The following is a 25,343-nucleotide window of genomic DNA, read 5'->3' as shown; positions in this document are numbered from 1 at the left end:
GGTAAGACCAAAAATAAGAGTAGAGACCAAAAATGCTAATCTCTATTATATAACATATAATTTGGTTCCCTCATCACCTCTTCCATTATTCTCCTTGTATCTAATAAAAATCTCTAAATTTTAAATAATTTATATATTTACTATCCACTATCATTTTCCAACATCTCTGTCCCATTACTAACTACAGATACAAGACATATTTTATTAATAAAAATAAGTTAAAAAAAATAGAAGAAAATTTAGCGAATAATCTCTACTCTTATTTCTCATCTAAAATCAAACTATAATATTACTTTCGATATATTAGTGCAATGACACTTATACCACATCTATATCTACATTCATTGATTTTATACTTACTGTTACCACTTCCGATATTTATTTTTTTCATTGGCAATGTCAAATGTTTTTTTTTCCGTTGCAACGCATCGCTAGTAAAAGAAGTATATAAATTGTTCCCCAATTTTGTAAACCCGTTGGATGATCCCAAACACCACACCTCTAAAATTTCCTTCTAGTAAACATTCCAAGTTGAAGAATAGCAGCTGATTACTCAATCAAATGACGAAAGAACTCAGCAATTTTCAATTTTGACGTTGGATCTGTGGGTGAACACAAATGAATGGTAGAAATACAATGAATAGCTTCCATGGAAACAGATATACTGATCATCTGTAGATGACTGTTTCTTGTTCATGACTATTACATAACAGGCTTCAACTCCCTTGGTAGGTGAAAACTGATACAGGCTCAGGAATGAGAATACAGATCAAACATACATCTGGAAATCTTTTTTTTTTCCTTTTCATTTCGTGATATAGATAGATATTCAAAGAATCCATCTCCCAAAAAGTAAAATGGTATGCAAACAATCGAGTTGTCAGGGTTGAGATAGACCAATATACAAACCACATGAACTCAGTTTGTGTCTTCATCTGCTTTACAGAATGTGGTGGAAGGGCTCACTGCGGTGCTAGAACATGCGACATCATTGCCAGAGTGGAACAAAACAGCATGCATTGCCTACCCGATAATACTGTAGACGAATGCTATTCTGCAGTTTTGAACAGAACATTGATGTGATACTCAAGTAATCTCTGAACTGCTTTCGCTTTTTTAGAACACTCTGAAGTTTTAACTGCTTTCTCATAATCCTAAGAAGGCACATTGCTTCTTAGCATGCTGGGGGACCAATTTCACAAGAAACTCCATTGGTAGCCCTCTCAACTCTGCATATAGCAAATCAGAATCTACTGATAGGAAATTTCAATTGGTGCACGTGTAACAACAATATGAACTTACCATAAGGCTTAAAATGGAAGAGATGGGGAAGGGAACGACCATTTGGTAACCGGGTGTTCGGATCCCGTAGTTCATTAAAGAATGGATGGATTAACGCCTCCAACTGGAGTGGGAGAAAAGAAACAAAACATTAATATTAAGTGCTACAGATTGCCAAGATGAAGTTTATAATACTTACTGCAGTGCACCGGAGGTTTGGTGAGTACTGCAGAAGCCGAGAAACAAGATCTACAGCTTCAGATGGCATTCTTTTGTGGAAGATCTGGTGAAAAACATGCATCGTCAGATTTCACAGTACATAAATAGAAAACAGTAATCTTCAAAGGAAAGGAGAACTCTCAAGATGTGGAGCTTCTACTTTGTGCCATGGGTGAGCTTTGATTTGTGGGAACTTAAACTCGGTGTAGTTTGGGTTCATGCGCTTAATTTCATCCCGTGTTGGAGTACCTAGAACCTGAAAGAAAAATGAGCCTCCTGCATGAATCAACCAGAAATGGGTAACTACCTAGCTAAATGTACCTTCAATTGAAAGAAGTTGCTATTACCTTGATAATTTCAACTAGCTGATCGACACCACTGTCCCCAGAGAAAACGGGCTATCCAACAACAGATATCTTATGAAGAAGTTGCTTCAAGAAGTTGGCTGATATATCACAATAACTTAGTTTATCTCTTACCTGCCCTAGAAGAAGTTCAGCAAGAACACAACCAGCAGACCACAGGTCAATAGCTATTGTGTACTCTGTAGCACCAAATATGAGCTCTGGAGCTCTGTAGTATCTAGAACAAATATATGAAATATTGGGTTCCCCTTGTACCTATTAACATAGGTAGAATATTTACAACTTTAGATAGCATAGACAAATTATGTGAAGTTTCATGTGAGATTCAGTACATCTAGAAGTTATGCACCATACCAAGACTTTCGCGCTACCGAAATCACACAACTTCAGCTGATGAGTATGTGGGTTCACCTGTCACAAGAATTATCCAATATCAAATCACCAGAAATTATCAACAATCAAAGACAAAATGTTTCTGTAAGCATTTTGAGAAACCTAACCACGCGCATACCAGAATATTTTGTGGCTTTATATCCCTGTGGCATACTCCTATGCAGTTATGCATGTAAGCCAAAGCTCTACAAATCTGTAAATTTAGTTCAATGAAATGTACCATGAGCCAGTTTCAGTTAAATAAATTATTGAAGGAAAAAAAGGATACAGCTAGAGATGTGTTGAAAGGTCTTGCAACCTTTACCTGATAGATATAGAGTTTAACGTATATCAACGGCATACGTTGCTTCATCTTATTGTAGTGTTTAATAACACGGTGAACAGTTTCTGGCACATATTCAAGCACCAAATTGAGGTAAAGCTTTTCCTTGTCAGTCGTTGAGCAAAAGTAATGCTTCAAGCATACGACATTTGGGTGATCAAGAACTTGCATTGTTTGCAGCTCACGGTTCTTATACCTCACATCTTGAAGAACTTTCTTTATAGCTACTCTTTCACCAGTTTCCAGACACCTGGCCTATTAATTGTAATTTGAACAAAAAGTGAATGTTAGTAATATTTAAACACAAAGAATCTTACAGAATATAACATATGAATTAAGGTTTAGAACGAGACAAACAGAGCTTTTGTGTCCAACAACCGACCTGGAAGACAACTCCAAATGAACCTTGCCCCACAATACGCTCTGCCATGTAACTAATAGTCTGCAATTTAATTAAAGATTCAGTATTATGAACCTTGAGCATTGCTTTACAGGGACTGAAAATGGTAAATAAATAGAGGCTGCGGCACATATAATGTCAATAATTTATTATATTGACAGCATATGTCGCTCTGCCAATTGCCACATGAAGCTGTACTACACAGATATTTAAGGACAGCCACGGCTCTGTATGGTTTTTCTAGTACCTGCCTCAGTTGCGAATTTCTTCCACCAACAGTCGTCACGATAGTATGACCAACTTCCATCTCATTGCCATTGACAACAACAGCTTCAACTTCCTGATAAATTTGCAAATAAAATCAACAACTGATGACAATAAATATCAAGTGATCTCTACACCACAAATTTACCTTATCATCTCTTATGCTCAGCCTGTTCACCTCATCTGGCAATTGATCAATGGCTCCACTAGTGCTCGCTTCATAACCTGATGAGGGATTTAATAGACCTACTGATGTCATATTGCCTCAGAAGGTTCTACTTTGTGGCAAAATTTTATTGACCAAGTTCCTTTCTTAGCCAGAAATATACTCAGTTCACCTGCAAAAAGAATCGTTTCAGCAAATAATGAAGCACAGCCCGTGCACATATTCTGAGGACATAATTGTTCTTTACCAAATACCAACCATAAATTATCTGTAGCTCTACATGAATAAATTCTGCTACTCTCTCCAGCACAAAAAAGTGTTGTTTAATTGTTTTATAACCTGATAGTTCCAAAACATAATTTTGATCAATTTCTAGTGATATTATGTAAATCTATTAGAATTATACTATTACAAAAGTAATATTCGAATTGAATATAGCCATAAAAACGTTTGCAATCTTGCATATCACCAATATAGATATAGATATTTATAAGGGTAGTAGAACTGCGAGGATTGAGAGGGGGAAGGGCGATGGGATAGATAGAGAGGAGGGCAGACATGAGGGAGAGAAGAGAACAGATAGAGAGGAAAGAGAGAGAGAGCCGAGAGAGAGGAGAGAGGAATATAGATTGATAATTTTCTGCTTGATTGATCTGATTACATAACTTCTATAAATAGGGCTTCCAATAGAAAGTCCACCGAATCCAACTCTATCTCCTAGCCGACTCCATTTTTATACCAAATTATCTCTTACCAAATTGATCTAAACTAAATTATTTATTACCAAACTTATCTACACCAAATCTAACAAACTCATCTCATTGCTGACCATAACAAAGGGTAATGTTGGTCAGAGATCATTACTGGAGAAAGATAATAGTTGTCACTAAGAACTAACGAAAACATCTAAGTTTGGCCTTCAGGTCTAACAGCATTAGGTGGCTTTGTGCCCAATGAAACACCCATATCAATTTGATAATATACAAACCAGCTCAACTTCCGCAAGAATAAGCTCAATTTGATATTAGTCTGCCTTCGATTTAGAATCACTCAGCCCAACATGGTACCTTTCTGAGTTTTGAGCAATCATATCTTTGCAGTCTTGTACTCGCAAATGGCAAGAATGTTGCTAAAGCCATGACCTTTTACCCAGACTATAAAAAGATGGTCACATTTAAGAGCACCTCTATTCTGAAATTTTGTCAGGAGCACTGGCATACTACACAAGGAGATGGGCACCGGAGCTAGTCCTAGGATCCGAATCGGAATTAGGATCTCTTTGACGTGCAGGGGCGGATCTACCACCCCGAGGTGGCCGGCGGCGGCGCCGCAACACCCCTCCCTCCCCCCCCCCCCCAACCGGGTGGCGGATCTACCACCCCGGCGAGCTCCGGCGGCCGCCAGAGGTGGCCGGCGGCGCAACACCGCCCCCACCCCCACCCCCCTTCCAGAGCGAAGCGACGACGAGGGAGAAAAGCATCAGAAACGCACTCTCTCTCGATATCAGCATCAGGGGGATAGGAAGGGAGCGCTGACGTACTGTCGCCGTCGATGGAGGAACTGCGGTAGACGAAGGGCTGGCCTCGTCTCGCCTCGCCCCGGCGATCTCGTGAAGGAGTCGGGGTTTTGCGCTCCTTGCCCTGGCCTGCCTCGCCCCTTGGGTGGATGTGGACCGGGTGTTGGTGCACCCGCCGCGGTGGCAGGGGCGCGGTGCGGAAGGCAGAGCCCGAGCATGTAGATGCCCGATAGAAATATACGATTACCTCTACAGTCTCTGCATGCTAATATAGTTTTGTAAAATTTATTCTTATTTAATTGGTGTAAATATGTATTATTATTAGTTTAAAATAGCACGGAGGCGTAGCTCCTCCGCTAAATTAAGTAAATAGAGAAACTAAGATAGTATGTTATTTCTGACTAATAGCACCGCCTACAACCCAAGATAAATACAAGTAACTAGTCAACTTATGCACTTACCAAAATTCTAAGCTATCCCTGACTTCTGAGTTCTAATGCACCAACGCTCTAAATATTCATGGAGAAGTATAACTTGTAGCTTTGCTCGTACTATCTTCGTTGTTGTGTGAGGCTATCATATAGAATCTAGATGGGTTGTCATTTTTTGGGTTTTTTATGTTCTTTCAGGTAAAATCATAAGAACTCTATGACATATCCACCACATTCGATACAGTTGTTCCTTTTAAAATGTATAGGAATATCGACCCGTGCCAGTCAGATTTTGATTTGTGACAAAGCAGTATAACAAAAATTTATCCACCAGCCACTTTCATATTCAACTGAACTTTTATAGGTATGCATATATAACCTTTTAGTAACTAGGAATGCTACAAATTCAACCTTTTATAAAGTACAAGCACGTTACATTTGGTTGAATGTTAAAGATCAACGGTGGTTGGCATAAATCAGGTTTCTTTAAAATGAAGCTTTATTAACTCTCATCGTACATGAAACTGATACAATCGCACAAGAATTTATTCTCGACCTATGTATTACTAAGATGCACCGTCTATAAACTAGAACGTTACTAGAGACATAAAAAACACAAAAGAACTGATAAGATGAAACACATCTCCTCTGCAGAGGTTAGTATGTTTAGGCTTGAATGCAGATGCATATTGTTTTGTTAAGAGATGTCAACTAGTGAGGCCACAAAATGTCCAAGTGAGTTCTACGCCCTGTAGTTTCCATGATCCATCCTTTTAGTCATCACAGAGGCTATTCCTTTTGATCTCGTACCAAACCCGAATGGGTGGTGAGAGTCCATGGTTGCATTGTCTTGATATAACGATAGTTAATAAAGCTTCCATTATCGAAAAAACATAAGAAATTATAGTAACTTTCCATTGTCGATGACCCCCGCTATGGTGTCACAACGTCTAGACCACCCTTCACCAGTTACGGTGACCGCTTCTACGCCACGAGCAGGGCGATGCACCCTTCCTCCGCGGATCCAGGTTCTTTGAGTTCTCGTGTCCCCAGCTCTGGTACGACACACGCTTCATGCATAACAAATTGTTAATGTGTCATGGTTTATCGATGCTAATTAGTTTTCTTTGTTGTTCTATGTGCAGAGATCGACAATCTCCGAGAGGTCGAGGCACAGGGTAACTACTTGGAGATGCTTAGGAGGGACGTTACTCAGATCCCTAGGTACGACTTCATCTTGGGACAGAGCGACGAGCTTAGTGTGTCGCAACTTCCTAGCGTGTCACTCCCGGGGACACAACCCTCATAGGATGAGTACACCACTCCACCGCCCGCTAGATGGCCTAGGTGGCATATCGTTCCACTAGATCCCCTGACGTACTCAGTTAACCAGGTGAGAGCGAGTAGGCGCAGGGTCATAAGGACAGATGCGACCAGGGGCCTCGCCCCTGAGAGGGGACGTAACCTGTAGGCATCTATGCTATTGTTATTTTCATGGTGTTATGTTATTGTCTTTCTTTATGCTACTATTTTATTGTTACTAGCATAATGCTACTATGTTATTGTTACTAGCATAATGCTACTATGTTATTGTTACTAGCATAATGCTACTATGTTATTGTTACTAGCATAATAGCTTTCATGTACTGTGTTTTTGTTTTGTGATTCTATTCGAACAATTGACTTGTACAACGATTATTCCATAACAATCATAATAAACATGTTAACCGAATGAGCGATGACATATATGATAGCCGTAGTGGTGTACCAGCACTTCACGTAACATGTCTTAGGAAATGAAAAACATGACAAGTCAAATACGAAATCAAATCCTCTGTAGATAGCTAGAACACATCGATATTACTCCCAATTATTCCTCCAACCCACCATACGAGGCGGAATATAGCATCTTCTGATATTCCTGGCTCTCTCTTGGCGCAATTGTTCCTGTAGTTCCTCGATGATGACGTAGAGGTGATGGATGTATTCTTGAATGTGTGGTTCTATCTGCGAGTCAATCCAGTACTTTAACCCCTAATCATCTCTGGAAAAGTGATAGATGAGATATGTAAGTGGTGTTGAGATAATAGGAAAGAAAGTGAGTATTATTTGTTCGTACTCTGAAATGCAGACAACTGAAGAATCGACGGCCCGCGTTACCGAAATACCCATAAACTTGGACTACAGCATCATCTCCATACCGACATGGCGGCCAAAATGAGAAAGGAAGAGCATTGCTGTTTCCGTAGTTATCTCTACCATATATATCTAAATGGGAGTGTGGAGTCAGTGGATCGATGGGGCCACTGGGAGGATGAGGATACGACATTGTCTCAATTCAATTCAAGGTTAGGATATGTGTGAGTAAAGAATCGATTGAGTTTTGTTTATATGCAAGAAATCCTGACGGTAGTGGATAGGTGTGGCAGCACCGAAAAGTCTATTCGCTAGACTGCACTAGCTTATTAGGGGTACCACTAAAAACTATATAGTTTCTGAAACCTACTCTACATTAAGGTGAAAACTAGCGTCAGCTCATAGGCCAAAGCGCGCTAGAGGCAAGGGCCAGGGTAGGGGTGTCATCTTGTCAGATAATTAATCGTTGGCTTGTAATTTTTCACATCAAAACCATTCGTATTATGAACCCTATCACTACTATATTCGGGATATATTGCTTCTAGTCATATTGAATTGATAATACCCTCGTAAACTGCAACAACAATAGTATGATACACTTAGCATGACACATGAATGTCTTACGTGAAATACATTGGTGGTAATAAACTCAATGGTCAGCACTAGTTGAACCACCCTTCCCGCTAGAGGCAACAATAACCTCTTCCTAAACTTTTGCAGAATGAAATGACCACACCAAATAACATTTTCACAGGGAATCTCTTCCTCAATATAGACCGTACAAGTATCCACCAGTATAGCAATATAGATCACTCCTGTAACATTTTTCGTACGATTTCATGTACTGTCTTACTAATCTCTCATCTTGTTTTATTTCTCCAGTCCCCTACACCTACTGTGACTTCATGGGATGGCTGAATATGGAGAAAACTGAGGATCAGAAATGGTGGGTTGACATAAGTATACAGTGGAGGAGGCAATCTTACGAAGGACGGGAGTACGAGTAACAGCAGGAGGAACTACGTCTCAAGCGTCAGGAGGAAGAACGCATAAGTAAGGCAGCGAAGGAGCGTGCTGCGGTTGATGCACGCAAAGTAGAGAGAGAAAGGAAGCAGGGATGTCCCGTCGTGTTAAGGTGCAAGATCTCGATGCCCTGCGAAAGGGTAAATATCCTATGTGCACTCAGTAGAGAACATCTATTATAACCCATCATATTTTCATTCCCTAATACATTTTAGGTTTAGCAGTGGTGCACTATTAGGTTAGTCTTTAGGCGTACCATATATGCTAATTTTTGTTGTCGCCATCTCTATATGGTTAGGGTCATTTCGCACTACGAAGGAAAACCCTACATCCCATATAATATTCATCAGTATATGTAACCTCCATCTGTGTTTTATGATAATTATACTTCACAACTATTATGGTTTGAAAAATTATATTTTACACCTTCTCATGTTTACTTCATAAAAAATTAACTTGCACACTTTTACATCAACTAAATAAAGAAATATCGATAAAAGGACGTTGAACCAAAATTAAGGATAGAATGAAACGTTCTGTAATATAGTTTGAACAACTATTTACACAAATAGTATTTTTTTGTCGAATGAATGTGCAATATTTTTTAAATTACCATATAAAAAATTATATTAGAAAAAAATTATACTAAGCAACAAAACAAATTGCCATATCACCTATTCACCGGGCTAGATAAAAGTCTCATCCACTGAACGGGCGAGACCAAATTCTCGCCTATTGAACGAGCAACAACTTCCTCTCTCCGGTTTTTAATGCACTAAGCGCCGGGCTCATAAGTTCTCGCCCGCTGAACGAACGACAGCAGCCTTCATATGCAATTTTTCCAAACGGATCTGTATTCTTCAAAATATTTAATATATATATATATATAATAATCATCATTTCATGTCTATTTCAATAGTGTTTTAAATTTTGAGAGTAATGTAACATAACATTTTTTGATTTTTAAATCTGTCACCGGTTAGAAGAGCGATATATTTATCTTTTAAAACATGTCCCTCGTTAAAAGAGCGATAGGCGCCTATCGTCGGTGGGTCCAGCGGGCGATAGTATCATAGTTTATAATGTTTTCAAACAAACACCTATATATATAAACCTATATATATATTATTTTCGAAATATAAAAATAAAAAAATGTTCGTGTCACGTTTGCGTCCGGAACATTGCAGCCCAATCCGTGGTGGGGTTTCAGTGAGTAGGTAGTTCAAGCAAAACCTCAAAATTTTGGTTCTTTTGATTCATCTCTATCCGGTCCTCAATCACTCATTAGCCACATATTGTTTTGACCAGAAAAAAAGGGCTATGGGGAAGTCGAACATGCCTAATTTTCCGAAGCTTTGTGCGTCACTGGAGTTATGCTTGATGCTCATCTATTTGCTCTTCGAACCAGTGCTCCTTTGAAGTTATGTTTTCAATTTTTGGCAACTGTAAGCAGGGATAAGCTCGTACGGCCGAAAGTAAAACGAAATGACATTTTTTTTTTTGCCATGTGTGATTTATGCAGACTTTTCACTGTGGTTTCTGGGATCTGAATCTGTAACCCGTGTGTTATTTAGCTAAAGATGACTAGCTTGCTTTCCCTTTTGCAGGAACAATGCCAGTTCGATTCTAGATGAACAGTAGTTGCAAAAGACGACGCCCGGACAAACAGTTCGATTCTCCATGAACGCTAAAACAAGCTGCTACTGCGAACGCGCTAGTAGCGCGTGGGTCCGTTTGCTGGTGTGCGATGGAAGTTCATTCCGGTCTCGCACCGGGTATTTCTTTTCTCCAATAGTGTTTGCAAATAGTCTAAATTAAATTAGAATACACATATATGTGCATATTTAATGGTACTATATGTTTCTACATATTGGAGATCACGAAATCTCGTAATTCCTTTTTAACATATATATATATATATACGTACATGTATACGTATAGTATAAGTAGATAGTATGGGTACTCTTGGTACTCTCCCTCACGTGAATACTTTGGGTTCTTCAATCGAGTGGCGCGGTGAATGAAGAACACGTGTGTCCCCGCACGTGGCATGGCAAACCAGCAACAGAAAAAGCTCGCCAGGCACCTCACCTGCCGCAACACGTTGCACGCCCACGCACGGCCGACACATGCTTTCCGTGGGGTGTCGCCACGACGCACGCACGCGGTGGCCAACGCGAAGTCTGCTCGGCACCTGCCTGCCACGCGAGGCAAGGGCAGGCGACGCGGAATCAACCTGCCTCGCCTAGAAACAAGCGAGAAAACCGCAGCTGCCCGCCCCCGTTGACTAGCCTCCAAAAGGCATCGCCGCGCGAGGAGGGTCCCGTCTCTCGGCCTCCGGGGCACCTTGACTATCCTCGACCTCCTCCTCGAAGCCTCGCGTTGGGTCAGCGGTGCCCCCTCCTCCTTTCTTGGTCGCTCGCCACGGCCGCATCGAGAGATGCCAAATTGCACATCAGTTTTGGTTCAACACATAATCTAGCGTGAATTATGGCAGTTCATTTGCATTTTCCTTTGGTTCAAAATTAATGGTCCTGGGAATGCTACCTTCCACTCAAGTATAAGCTCATTTGTTTGGTTTCTTGTTTCATTTGACTATGAGGCAAGTTACTAAGTTGGGTTGTGAGATCCTAATTGCTAAAAAAAAGAGAAAAGCCACAAAATGCTGTTTGTTTCTTGATGACATACCTGCACTCCACTGCACTTAAGAGCCGCACTTTTTTGAAAATTAAAAATAAAAACTTTCTTTCTCTTGGATGGCATAGCTTTTGGACCATTTAAAAAAATAATAGAGAGAAAACAACAGATATCTTAGCAATAGCCGCTAATTGTATTATTGCTATAAAATAGCCGTAAATGTTTTGGTTAGAGCATGGCAAAAACGAGTGACTTCAGCGTTTATCTTGAGTTGGGTAGCGGGAGAAAAGGACTCGCTACCTATAATTAGATATAGCAAGATTATCATACCACATTTTTTTTATTGTGAAACATACATGAATGGATATGCATTGACCTTAACGATCAGCGTACACAAGCAAACTGTTGAGATATAAGTGAAATTCCTATATTTTCTCATTAATATCAGTGTTTTGGGATAAAAGAATATTGCATGAAACTTAATATGTTGTTAAAGCCAGAAATCTTAGGTCTGAGCACTAACATGAAGGTAAGGCTTAAGTATAATATAAGTCCCAAGGAAAATAGTAGCCTATTTAAAAAAATATAAGAATATAATGTCCAGTACATCCCACAAAATATGACGTTTTAGAGTTTAGTGGTCAAACTTTCTCAACTTCTACTGCTACTACATTGACTAACAATTAGGATTATGATTATATGACAAGTACTTTAAAAAACACACACATTTTGACCTTTTGCTAACATATTTCACTAAAACTACTTGTCAATATTGTTTATCACGAGGAAAGAAAACCAGAAATCCTACTAATTCGAAGTGTTTAAATTCCTAAAAAGTGTTTAAATTATATGTAAAAATAAAGAAAGAGACCGAACGGGCGATCCACGGTGCCCACACGCCGAAGGTGCGAAACGAGTGCACGCATGACGCATCATCGCTCGCGTGCCGGTAGCCCGGTACACTCGCCCGCGGCCAGTTGTCGGTCACATCCCCCCGTCTCCCACCGGCAGCCGCCGTCCAACGCGCCCATAAATAGCGAACTCCTCTCTGCTTCTCCGCCATTTCTTTTCTGTACGGATCCGGTCAGTGCTCCGAGTTGTGTCCAAGGAAAAAAAGTTCCATTTCGCGTTGCCCTTCTCTCGGATTGTGGAAAGGCCGCTCCTTTCGGAGATTTGCGCGTGCTTCTCGTCGAGATTAGTCGAACCGTGTTCGGATCGAGCAGTTCGGTGGGGACAATTTTGAGGCCGAGAAGAGGTCGGATCGGGAGTTCTTGGCGTCCGGGTGCGGAAAGGGGACAGATTTCGGAGGCTTTCTGCTGCCACGCGCGTTGGGGAGGCGGAGATGGTGGCCGGGGCGGAGGTGATGCATCAGGTCGTGCCACTGCTGGAGGCGCCGTTCCACCGGTGCGTCGTCAAGAGCGTGGAGGTCGTCGAGGAGGTGGTCGGGGTGGCGCCCACGCTGGTGCAGCCTGCGGCGTCGCCGAAGGCGGTTGTGGAGGTCGCCGTCGAGGTGCCCGATTTGGTGAGTTCCTGATTTCAGCGAAGCAAGAGTTTCAGCTTTCTTGTTCAGTTTAATGTTCTGATATGAGATTTTGTAACTAAAAGTCGCTGTAGATTAGTCCCAAAGCTATGTATGGCCTTTAGAATTTTTATGGTGGCGTCGCCAAATGTTTCTCGGATCATTTAGGGAATTTTAAATCAAATTTCGTGGACGATTGATTCTAATTTTGAGTACTACCTTTAGTACGGTGAATGGGGGTAATTCCTGAAATTGTTTGCTTAAATAAGGACGAGTTTTTCCCCTTTGGTTGCTGTTTCGATTTGTTTAACTGATGATGGTTGTTGGAATGGTCTTTATCTGTCTATGACCCATTGATTGATTGCGTATCTGAATTATGTATGACCCCCTAAATTTATCGAATTATCTGAATTTTGCCATCTTGTGACGTATCATTGCCTTGGTCTTCGGAATTCATATTTGTACCTTAATAATTGATTGTTTTCGCCTAAAAAATAGAATAGTTGTCTGGTCAATTCACTGCGTGAGATGGTTAGCAGCTCAAACCAGAAAAATGGGGACTTTATAGTGTATTTGTGTTAATTTGACATATTAGAGAAGTAAAGTCAAGGTTGTTCTCATTATATGGGACTGTAAAACGCCAGCACATGGGTAACAGTTTTGTGCTTGATGCAGGTGTTCAAGAGATCTTCTAATGCTGGGGGTAGTGTATCTGCGGAATCACTGCAATTTGTCCCTAGCATTCGATCTGGTAGCTTTGCTGATATTGGACCTAGGCAATACATGGAAGATGAACATATCCGAATTGATGATCTTTCTGGTCATCTTGGCTCACTGTTGATGTGCACTGTGCCTAGTGCCTTCTATGGGGTATGTTCTGTGAATGAGGTTTGGCTAATTTTAATCTTAATGTAAATTTCTGAACCCAATTGACGTGCTGCTTTTGCCTTCTAGGTGTTTGATGGGCATGGGGGTTCCGATGCAGCTGCATACATGAAAAAGCATGCAATGAGGCTGTTCTTTGCAGATGATGAATTCCCACAAACATCACAAGAAGATGGTGCTTTTGCTGAATCTGTTGAGGATTCAATCCGCAAAGCTTTCTTGCGGGCTGACCTTGCTCTGGCTGATGACTCGGTCATCAACCGTTCTGCTGGAACCACAGCGCTGACAGCATTGGTCCTTGGGAGGTAAGATGAACGTGCAACCCAAGCCTTTGCAGATTGTAATTGGTGATTTAATGCAGTGATATTCATGCTCATTTGCTTTTCCTATCTTGCAGGCAGCTATTGGTTGCGAATGCTGGGGATTGCCGTGCAGTCCTGTGTAGGAAAGGCGTAGCAGTGGAGATGTCTCGGGATCACAGACCAACCTATGATGCAGAGCGTCAAAGGGTTGTCGAATCTGGTGGATACATTGAAGATGGTTACCTCAACGGAGTGCTCTCTGTGACCCGGGCTTTAGGGGATTGGGACATGAAAATGCCTCAAGGCTTGTCGTCACCTCTTATTGCTGAGCCAGAGATCCTCTGGACCACCCTCACCGAGGACGACGAATTCCTCATCATAGGCTGCGACGGGATATGGGATGTGATGACCAGTCAGCATGCGGTCAGCACTGTCCGCAAGGGACTCCGGCGTCACGACGACCCAGAGAGGTGCGCACGGGAGCTCGCCATGGAGGCGAAGAGGCTCGAAACCTTTGACAACCTCACGGTAATCGTGGTCTGCTTTGTGTCTGAGCTTGGCGGCAGTTCGGCGCCTCTAGAGCAGGCGCCGGCTGGGGGCAGGATAAGGTGCTGCAAGAGCCTGTCTCCGGAAGCCCTTTGCAACCTGAGGAGATGGCTGGAATCTGACCATTAGATGCATGCTGTAGAGGCCTATGTGTTACGGCCGTGCTTACACGGCCAGCAATTTTGGTAGTGAGTTTCTGGCCGCCGCCGCCGCCGCCACTGCTGCTTTTGCTTACACCATTTTGGCTGTACATACCATTGTATTTTTTATCTTGCTGTTGCTCGGCTCGGCGGCTCGCCGGAGAGGTTTTATTTTGATAACTAGTTTGCTGCCCCGTTACAAGATATGCCAGATATTGTCGGTCTTCTTTCCAGTTCGTTGCCATGTGGTGCACAGGCCATGTTTGGTTCGAGTAAGATAGCTAGGAGGGAGCAGAAGGGGATGAAGAATCTCACAGAGCCCGGAGACAAGGAAGGGCAGGGCAACGGCTGGGAGTGCAATGCTTCAGCGACGGTGGCGTCTGTTCGGCCTCAGGCTCTGGCGCGCTTCCTTCAGGCTCCTCGACGAGGAAGGGCAGCACGGGGAAGATGGTGGGCTTCTGGTGTTCCTCAGCCGCTCGTGGGGGAGAGGCGATGACAGCAGGGCTGCAGCGGCGGAGCAGACAGGGGAGAAAGGGGGAGAGGCCAGGGAGAGGAATATACCTCGGGCTACGCGTGAGAGAGCAGAAAGAGGGGGAGAGTAGAAAGAGAAGCGGGCGAGCGAGAAAGTTGCCAATGCACATAATGCTCCGGTCACGGCAGTGTTGCGCGGACAGCACGACGACGTGCGATGGAGGAGAGAGAAGGGCGGCGATGGCGGGGCCCACACACCAGCGAGGTCATGGCTATATGGCGTGAGCGCTGGGCTGGCACACCTGTTGGGCCACACAAAAGCTGGGCTCGGGGAAGCGCGTTGCGGCCTACGTGCGCGGGGAGTTGAGAGCGGATGAGCTGGGCCGTCTGGGCCACGCAAGCGGGCTGCGAAGAGCAAAATGGAGAGAGGGGCAGCCTGAGAAGAATAAAATGATTGGGTTATTGATTTGGGTAAATTCAAATGGAAGCATATGAATTTGGTTTTGAAATGGATTTGGGTTTGGTATAAATTCAAATAAGATTATTTTAATTAGGAATTTGGATGTGAAGGTCTGAGATTTGGAAGAGGATTTGAATTCAAAATATTTGAATTCAATTTAGATTTCATCTAAATTTGAATCTAAGAAAATATTTGAATTTGTGAGACATTCAAATCCAAATCACCACTCAAAGAACCATAAAAACAAATAAACCAAAATTGCAGGGGCAAAATAAGAAATTAATTTGATGTTCTTTGGAATACTTAGCAAAGTTTTTTAAATGTGTATTCAAATATATATTTCCTTACTTTTAAGGTGTTTTGAATAATTAGAGATTTTTGAAAAAATGAGTGAATTTTGTTAAATTGTAAACTACTAAAACTCGGGGTGTTACACCATTAACAGCCCATCACAGTGGTCGACCAATAAGGTAGGTTTTTTATTTTGTTTCTTCATTTTTTTGAATATTTCTAACTAATTTAGTATTTTTATGATTTACGATTTATGTTTCTTATATGCATCAATATTTTAAATGGACTAGTTCAACATTTTGGAAAACTTGATTCAATATTTTAATTTTTTTGTGCAACATTTTAAATGCACTAGTTCTACTTTCAAAAGACTTGATTCCTCAATTATTAAAACCTAGTTCAACTATTGTGAAACAATAGTTCAAAATTTTATTTGAAAATATTAAAAATATTCAAAATTTTGAACTAGTATATTCAAAATGGCTGGGCTAAGGCTTATATTCATATTTTATCTTATTTTGTTGTATTAAGGGTTGGCTAAGGTTTTTCCAAAAGCTGCTTCTGGTTTTTGACTCAGGAGAGCTTGCTTTTTTAAATATTGCTTATGTAAAAGCTATAACCGTTTGGTAACCCTACTTTCAAATGGTCTTGTTGAATGTTGATGGCTTTTAAACTGAATGAAGTATGCAATGTTTTTTAATGCCACTGACTGTTTAGAGTGAATGTATTTATTTCAATAAACTATTTTTAATGACTATTGTCAATATTTGGTCGAAAAAACTGTCATATAAGATGTATGTAATCTAGTATTATAGGAATATGTAAATTGTTGATAATCCATATATTGTAATTTTCCAAAATATATGTGATTGTCAAAATATGTTGTGATCTTTTTAATGGTTGTTCCAATAATTTTTCGGGAAAAATGATACCAGTACTTATTAGATCAAAATTTAATCGGTTGTTGCCCAAATTTAGCTCAAGCATCGACTATTTATATGGAACAACTCTGCTTAACCATCAGCTGGTAGCAGCAGCAGCATCATGGATCAACAAGTTACAATCCATATGAATCAATTCCTAATGTTATATTGCAAAATTCAAAATTCAGCAACTAGCACACACGAATGTTCGACAACAGTTAATTACTTCTTTTTCATCCTGCATCTATATGCCTATGGAAGAACTTTCATTCGTAATTGGAACTGCACATTTGTGAAAAAATTCTTTCTCCAAACCATGGTAATTTTGCATTTCGTAGCAGACCTAGTCTTTTTTGTCTTTGTATTCACATAAAAATCAGACATGTGCTTACAGAAATAGTAAAAAAAATCATAGATACACATCAGATCCATCTGCACAACAAGCTGCAGAACAATAACAATTAACGATCGAGCTTAAAAGAAATAAACCCAATTTGGCAGATCGCTATAGCAGCAGGACAGCATTGATCAACGCCAAAATCCCACCAAGATGGCCACGATCAAGCACACGCAAATCTCGCACAACAGTAACCAAATCTCGTAGTCAGAATGGTTTCCCGAATAGGATCGATCAGCCAGACCATAAAAATTGAAACTTCGCGGAGATATCACATGGCAATACCCAGTAACAGAAGGTGCATACCTCTCCCTCTCGAAGGAAGAAGACGTTGCTGTGATGAGGGGAAGAATGGATTCCGCCGGATGGTGAGTACCACTGGAACAATGGGGGCGGCGGGATCCTCTCGTCCATGGCTCCCAACAACAAGAAGATGAATAATTCAAAGAAAAGCTGTCACAACCCGGCGGAATCGAGCACGAATTTGAGGGATCCAGTAAGAACACAGAGAGATTGGGAGGGAACGAGACTTCTCTTTTCTTCCTTCTCACGACATGTTATGTGGTTCAATCCGATTACAGTAATTAAACATCATTAACTCAGTAAAGCATGTCTTAACCAAAGTAATAAAAGCTAAAGCTGTATTAATTCTAGCCGCCCGACATAATGGTGACGCACTCCAATGAATCTGCTGCAAGCCGTCTGATCTTCTCCGAATCGGCCCACCCGTCTCAGCTATTGATGTATTTGGTCTTGACAATTCCACGCCCTTAGAAGCACACTTGCCTGAACTGCGAATATCACCAGAAAGTTCATCTTGTTCATCAGAACTTGAACCCTGTGGCCACCACTCCTTCAGTGTCTTCCAATAGAACTCAAGAAAGGTGGTCTTGACGAAGTCTTGTCTTCTCAGGTAGCGTCATCTGGTGGCGAACCTTCCCACTGAGTGACGACAATATCACCTCGTGGAAGAGCTCTTGTCTCCAGAACCATAGCAGGTATTGTCTTGATCCTTCCACGAGCATCCACCATTGGTAAGTCCTCACTTGGAATAGCATGAGCACCCACGTGCTTTTTGAGCTGGCTCACATGAAAAATCGGGTGAATTATTTGAGCATGGGAGGACAACTGTAATTTGTAAGCTGCTGATCCAATCCTCTTGAGCACCAAAAAAGGATCATAGAACTTGGTTGTCAGTTCAAGGGACTTCCTCAACCCAAATGCTGAAAAACTGTAGGGCTGCATTTTTAGATACGCTATATCACCTTCTGTAACAGTCCAAATTCTCAAAACCAAGAAATTTTAAATAAATTTTTTCAAAGAAAATAAAAAAGTTTGCAAAAACTAAAATCCTAAATGTGTATGTGAGTATGTGTGCTATATGTACAAATACATATATACATTGAGGGCTATTTTATTTTTCTTATAAAAGAATATTTATAGGTATATATGTGTACAATTTTTTTTTATGGTTGAGTGATTATGTGAGCTAATATATAATATATATGTGGTATATACATTGTATGTATAAATGTACATGTATATACATGAGAGAAATAGAGAAACTTTTTTGTTAAATAGGCCGAAGCCCATCTCTCCTCTCTTCTCCTCTTTGTTCGGCCCACCCAACCAAACCGGCCCAGCTAAGCCAACCCACCATCTCCTCTCCTCTCTCCTCTATTCTCTCGTCTCTGCTTCAGCTTGCAGCAGCAGGCCACCGCACGCGTGGACGTCACCTTGTCTGAGCCGAAGATCGACTGCCCAAACGCCAAATAGGATCGCCAAAGCTTCTAGAAGTTCAAGCTCGTGCCGATTTTGCTAGAGCCCGAGCCGAACTCGATATGGACACTCGAGTTCCACTGCCGGCTGCATGAAATCCCAATCAAATCCACAAGACAGGGATAACGATAAGCTACAGTTCAAAGGAAGGAAGAATTCTGGAGCCTTACGCGAGCTTTTGTCTAAGAGATAGGAGCCTAAGCTCGTTTGAATTGCTGGAATCAAGTTTGAACCGCCACCGCCTCTCTTTCCAAATCCGATTTTAAGGGAGATAGGAGAGCCGCCCGTGTATATATATGCGCCCCTATGCCCTCCCGGGAGCATCCCATAGCTTTTCCCATCAAGTCGAGGCGAAATCATCGACTAGAACCCATCTTCGACGAGTTCCGAAGCCTCAAGCCACCCATCGCCGTTGCCAGCCTCCCTAGAGCATTGCCGACACCGGCGTGTGTCCTAGGTGAGTTCCCCGAGCCTCCCAGATACTTTTCCACCACTCGTCGGAGTTGTTGGACCACGGGAACGCCTCACCGGTGAGTTTCCAGTCTTGCGCCAACGCGGAAAGGTCGTCGCCGCACTCTGTTTCACCGGAGCCGAGCGCCAGAACGTGTGAGCTGTCCGATCTAGATGAACGGCCGAGATTAAATAACCCATACCCCTCCGCGAACCAACTATAAAGCACCATGTGTCTTACATAATCCCAATAAGCCATCACCATGTCAGAAGCTGTGCCAGCACTTTTGCTGACATGTCATGCCATGTCAGCATGCAGTGCTGAGTCAGCTAGCCCAGTATGCATTGTTTTTTTATTTGTTTTAATTGTGTTGCTAACATCATAATTAATATATATTACGCAATAAATAGATTCCAGTGTAAAAATAATTCCAAAAATAATAATAATTAGGAAATAAATTTCTAATAATGTTTAATAATTTTTATAGGTTTATTTAATTTTTAATAGTTTCATATAATTTATAATTCAAATAAATACTAGAAAAATCCTAGAAAGTCCAAAAACAATCATAGATGGCTGTAAAATAATTCTAGAAAATTTCTAGCAACATAATTTCATCTGTAGATAATCTTTTTAGTCCTATTTTAATCTTAGAAAATAATAACTTGTTAACCGTAGCTCTATTTTGACCCGTTCTTTTGCCAGACTGTTCGAAAAAGTGTGATCTTGTATGTGATGATGTTTGTTGTGTGATATTTGGTTCTTTTTGGATCTTGGTATTTATGTGTTGTTGTTTTTGTGTATGTTGCGAGTAAATATCAACATTTAGGAGGAGCTAGAAGGTCTGCAGGATTAGGATTTTGAAGATCCAACTGAGTTCAGTGAAGACAAGTTGTGTTCTTGAACATATTATCCTAATTTTAAAAATATTTTGTTTTAAAAACATGCATGCTAATAATATGTTGGGAATCCCATGAGTTAGCCTTTACCCTAGTTTTCCCTTATCATCCTTGTCGCCATAGGATGGTTTTGGGTTATGGAAGGGTAGATGATGCTTAACCTTGCTTTGGAATTGAAGTCATGATAATTGCTCTACGAAATTGATAATGGTCCTATGAAACAATGATAAAATATGATAGAATAATTTTTGTAGCAAGATGGCATAGGGATTTGAGCATGTGATATGATCGGTATGGGATATACGAATGGGAATGTGGTAGTATTGCTCAAATCTCAGGACCAGTTCATAGGGTGACCTTTCTTGTTTACAGTACCATCATAAGCCTGGTATGGGATGGGCCTAGCCAAGCAATTTGCTTTACTCTTAGCATAGTATAGACCAAACAGATTAACAAGGAATGAAAGGGTGTACTTCCTTAGATTTGAAAGGCGCAAGAGCGGGCTTCTGTTGTTGAGGTGGAATCACACGGCAGTGAAACCTTAGCGGGTAGACATATGCTGAGAGGGGCATTGTAAAGGCTTTGTAGTAGATTTCTAGTGCACATATTGGTTGTGTGTAAGAGTTTTCCGTCGGCCAACAGATGCTCGGCAAAATGGGAAGAAATGTCTTGTGGGTAAAGTACAATCTCTGTGTAGTGTTAAAACTGAATATTCAATCGTGCTCATGGTCATGAGCATCATTGAAAATCTACCATGATTAGAACTTGATGTTTTGGTTAGTTGGTCAACTGTGATAGGGGAATCATAGTTGAGGGTGATCAATCATAGTGGTGGAAACTATGATTGGGTTTTTTCAACTTTAGTGGATGGAACTTTGGTTGAGGTGGTCAGTTGTTGGTTAAGTCAAGATGGATGGAATCTTGAGATGGTTGTTATTCACTTAATTATTATCGTTTTTCGAATATTTTTACTTAAATGATGTTTATTCAAAAGAGTCATTTAGCCATATTTTTGTTAAAGCCTTCATATGCATACTATTTCTTTCACAACTTGCTGAGTACGACATATACTCACTCTTGCTATCACCAAACACTCAGTTGGAGAAGGTATCAAGGAGTAAGATGAATGTTGATCGTTCTAAGATGCTTTCTATGTCAATAACACCTATGGAAGAGTTGTAAGGGATTAGAGTAGTTATAGTTTGTTTAGTTTCGCTGCAGTTTATTTGGTTCTTTGATCTTCGAAGATCATTTGTGTCAGACAGTTTAATTCGATTAAGGTATGGATATTGTAATGGTTATCATCAATGAAGTCACTATATGTTGGGATTGATTCCTGGGCTCAGCACATAGAAGAGATTGGTTTGTTTCCTTAAACTGGTCTTGACACCTTCATTGAAAACTTTTTCTGTGCGGTGAAGATCGGAATACTTCTTCATCCTTGCTTGAGCTTGGGAGAGGTTTTCCTTCAGCTTAGCTATCATCTCCTGCTTTTCTGCTAAGAATGTCCTAGCTGGAGAATCTGGATCAGGTATGGCTACTTCGCTGATGACTGAAGGTAGATACCCATACAATGCTTGAAATGGAGTACATTTGTGGGAGGAATGATAGTTGGTCTTATACCACCACTCTGCCAAAGATAATCAGGAACACCATCTTTTTGGTTCTGCAAAGGTCATGCACCTCAAGTAGGATCCTAGACATTGATTGACCCTCTCAGATTGTCCATCAGTTTGGGGATGGTAAGCTAAGCTGAATCTAAGTGATACTCTCAAAGATTTGAACAAGGATTGCCACAATTCAATTGTAAATATCCTGTCCCTATCATATATGATAGCAATGGGTAGTCCATGAAGTTTGAGCACTTTGTCAATGAAGGCATGAGCGACTACTGCAGCCGTAATTGGGTGGGAAAGAGGTATGAAATGAGATCACTTGGTCAACCTATCCACTACTAATAGTATAATATCATTTCCATTTGATTTAGGGAGTCCTTCAACAAAATCTATTGCGATATGTGTCCATACCATATCAGGTACATGTAAAGGATTTAACATATATGGGTAATGGCAATGTTCTTATTTTGCTGTCTAGCATATTGGAAAATTTGTGACAAAAGCTTTCACATACTTCTTCATCCCTACCCAATGGAATAATCTCTTTGCCCATTGATAAGTGGCATCTATCCCTGAGTGCCCCCAATGGTTGATGAATGCAGTACATCAATAATCTTATTTTGAATTTTAGCATCTTGTCTAGTATGTATCATTCCTTTATATCTGAGCACCTTAGAGTGTAATGTGTACCCAATTTCTATATCAAGAGAGAGTGCTAACTGTGAAAGTAACTGTTGATAATAATTTTAATTGGCATAGCTCTTTATGACTTCATTGACCCATACGGGTTGAATGGATGAAATTGCACAACACTCTGAATTGACTCTTAATAGTGCATACAACAACCTTGTTCTCTCTTTCCTTCTTGTACTCAATAGTATAGTCTAGCAATATGAGCTTTAGCATCAACTTATGTTGAATTCTTTCAGCAATCTTTTGTTCTATAAAAAAACCTTAGGCTTTGTTGGTCTGTTCTTATAATCAATTTGGATCCCAAAAAGTAGTGTCTCCACTTCTTCACAACCTCCAATATTGCCAAAGCTTCCTTATCATAGATAGACTGTGCTTGAGCCTTATGAGTGAGAGATCTGCTAAAATAAGCGAATGACTGTCCCTTTTGCATGAGAATAGCTCCAATTCCCACCCCACATGCATCAGCCACCAGAATGAATGGCTCTGAAAAAACTGGTAAAATGAGAACATGTGCTGTCACCAACTTGTGTGGGATTTCTTCAAAAGCCTTAGTCTAATCATCTCCCCATACAAAAGGGTTCTTTTTTAACATATCATGCAAGAGTCTACAAATGATGCCAAAATACTTCACAAACCTCCTATAGTACCTAGCTAACCCCAAAAAGCTCTTTAACTAAGTTATGTTCCTTGGAATTGGCCAGTTTTTCACTGCCTCTATTTTAGAGCCAACAGTGAATAAACCCCTCTCATCTATAATGTGGCCCAGATACTCAATTTATTTTACAGCAAATGTACATTTTCTTTTCTTGGCAGCGAGCTTGCGATCTCTTAAAACCTATAGTACTGTCTCCAAATGACCCTTGTGCTCCAAAAGTATTGCTATATACCAGTATATCATCAAAAGAAATAAGAACAAATTTCCTGAGAAACTCAACAAAAATGGAGTTCATCATAGATTGAAAGGTAGCTAGTGCATTGGTTAGCTCAAAGGGCAATACTAAGAACTCAAAATGCCTAAAGTGTGCCCTAAAGGTTGTCTTGTGAACATCTTTCTCATCCACAAGAATTTGATGGAACCTAGACCTTAAGTCCAGCTTGGAGAAGAACTTAGCTCCATAAAGTTCAACAAAGAGATCATCTATGATAGGAAGGGGAATTTGTTTTTAATTGTCTGGTCATTCAGCTACCTGTAGTCCACACAAAATCTGTAGCTCACATCCTTCTTCCTATCCAGCATAGAAGGTGATTAATATGGACTTCCACTTGGCTGGATTATTCCCTACTCTAGCATCTATTTGGCCAGCTTCTCAACTTCTCCCTTCTGGTGATGTGGCATCCTATAGGGCCTAATACTAGGTGGGACACTTTCTAGTTTAAGTAGAATAGAGTGGACACACCCCTGTTTTGGAGGAAGACCTGATGGTTCAGCAAATACTTCTACATACTTCTCAAGTAATTGTTGTATGGCCTCATCAAGCTGCAAACATTTATGTGATTTTTGGGATACCTCCTTGATATGCAATAGGAAGCCAGACACATTCTTGGATATAAGATTGTTGAATTTATTTGCCCAAATAAATGAGCATTGGTCCCCAATGGCACAATCACCAAAGCACACCTGTTTATCACCATCTTTGGTTATTGTCAGATGCCTTTCCTTCAGATCATTCCAATAGGGTTTTGTTGATAAATCCAATCACACCCAAAAATTACATCATAGCTCCCGAGTTCCAGGAGCTAGAAGGAGTTTTTGAATTTTTCCTTTTGTATCAGATAAGAGCAGTTTAGAACATATCCACCAGAAATCAACTCACCTCCTCCTACAACTTTAACCTTCTGCAGCTGAGTGTGCTGAATGGAGCAGTTGGCCTTATTGGAAAAGGTTGTGTCCATATAACTGTGAGTACTTCCATTATCAATTAAGGCCACTGCCCTCCTCCACCCCCCCCCCCACCACAAGAAGTAGATAGAAGGTAGCAATAGATGTAACCCCTTGTACAACATGTTTTGAGATCTGCATAAGGTGTGGTATACTCTGTGGTTGCTCCTCCAATTATTTAGGTAAATAATTAATATGTTCACCATCTAGTACTTGTAGCTCTTCAGGTTCCAATGCCATAGCATGAGTGGTATTCTAGTGGAACTTACACTTCATCTTGTGTTTAGGAGTTCAAGGTGCACTCATTTCTAGCATATACCTGGCTCCTTATGTTTAATGGCTATGTTTGGTGGTTTGTCTAGCTTCTAAACCACTTTCACCTTTTGTGCAATACTTCTTGCATTCCCAATTTTCTAATGAGCACCAGTAGTGTAAGGTTGCTTGTTGTTGGAGTTAGAGTATGGAGGAGCCTATCTTTTAAATAATGTTGCCTTCTTCAAATTCCTAGCAGCCCCATAAGCTTGTAGCATGGTATGTGGCTTGTGTGGTCTCAAATAATGCTTGATGGGTTCCTTTAGTCCCTGGACAAAGCACCTAATATAATAGTCCTCTTGTAATGTTGGGTGTTGCCCTTGCATTCCAACCATTAGTTCTTCAAACTTATCAATATATGAGACCACACTAGATTCCTGAACAAGTGAATGGAAATTTTCTATTATATCATATGCACCATGTTCTGCAAACCTACTACAGATCATTGAGCAAAACTGTGCCCACCTCATCTACCTAGATGGTACCCTTAGCCCAGCCCACTAATGCTCTGCTCTACTAGCACAATGCAAATGGTCACCCACATCTCAGCTGGTACAAAAGCTAGGTCAAAGTATTTCTCACACTGTCTAATCCATCCACAAGGATCATCACCATGGAAAGATGGGA

The 25,343-nt window shown here is 40.8% G+C and overlaps 2 protein-coding genes across 2 annotated transcripts; one reads left to right on the top strand and one right to left on the bottom strand.

Annotated features, from left to right (window-relative positions):
• Positions 1-650: 650 nt before the first annotated feature.
• LOC133910680 (shaggy-related protein kinase alpha-like) lies at positions 651-5,156 on the bottom strand. The gene is made up of 13 exons (XM_062352993.1): positions 4,951-5,156; positions 3,393-3,582; positions 3,228-3,320; positions 2,963-3,022; positions 2,563-2,835; positions 2,377-2,451; positions 2,220-2,276; positions 1,980-2,120; positions 1,848-1,898; positions 1,661-1,756; positions 1,481-1,564; positions 1,303-1,405; positions 651-1,229 (listed from the first exon to the last, which is right to left on the bottom strand). Exons 2-13 carry the CDS (start codon positions 3,501-3,503, stop codon positions 1,147-1,149), a joined length of 1,227 nt encoding a protein of 408 aa, XP_062208977.1. The 5' UTR covers positions 3,504-3,582; positions 4,951-5,156; the 3' UTR covers positions 651-1,146.
• Positions 5,157-12,202: 7,046 nt separating this feature from the next.
• Positions 12,203-14,728, top strand: LOC133910672 (probable protein phosphatase 2C 2). Its single transcript, XM_062352989.1, has 4 exons — positions 12,203-12,675; positions 13,348-13,542; positions 13,627-13,862; positions 13,955-14,728. Exons 1-4 carry the CDS (start codon positions 12,496-12,498, stop codon positions 14,532-14,534), a joined length of 1,191 nt encoding a protein of 396 aa, XP_062208973.1. The 5' UTR covers positions 12,203-12,495; the 3' UTR covers positions 14,535-14,728.
• The last annotated feature ends 10,615 nt before the right edge of the window (positions 14,729-25,343 follow it).

This window comes from Phragmites australis, chromosome 1, assembly GCF_958298935.1.
Source record: "Phragmites australis chromosome 1, lpPhrAust1.1, whole genome shotgun sequence".
NCBI lineage: Eukaryota > Viridiplantae > Streptophyta > Magnoliopsida > Poales > Poaceae > Phragmites > Phragmites australis.
This window is presented reverse-complemented; position numbering and strand designations above follow the sequence as displayed.

What these genes read in the sequence shown, in the direction of transcription:
- LOC133910672 (XM_062352989.1), top strand. Translation starts at nt 12,496, where the DNA reads ATGGTGGCCGGGGCGGAGGTGATGCATCAGGTCGTGCCACTGCTGGAG. An exon ending in CCGTCGAGGTGCCCGATTTG is followed by an intron (nt 12,676 to 13,347) that starts GTGAGTTCCTGA and finishes TGCTTGATGCAG; the next exon opens with GTGTTCAAGAGATCTTCTAA. An exon ending in TGCCTAGTGCCTTCTATGGG is followed by an intron (nt 13,543 to 13,626) that starts GTATGTTCTGTG and finishes TTTGCCTTCTAG; the next exon opens with GTGTTTGATGGGCATGGGGG.
- LOC133910680 (XM_062352993.1), bottom strand. Translation starts at nt 3,503, where the DNA reads ATGACATCAGTAGGTCTATTAAATCCCTCATCAGGTTATGAAGCGAGC. An exon ending in TTAAACTCTATATCTATCAG is followed by an intron (nt 2,452 to 2,562) that starts GTAAAGGTTGCA and finishes CTAAATTTACAG; the next exon opens with ATTTGTAGAGCTTTGGCTTA. An exon ending in TCGGTAGCGCGAAAGTCTTG is followed by an intron (nt 2,121 to 2,219) that starts GTATGGTGCATA and finishes CTATGTTAATAG; the next exon opens with GTACAAGGGGAACCCAATAT.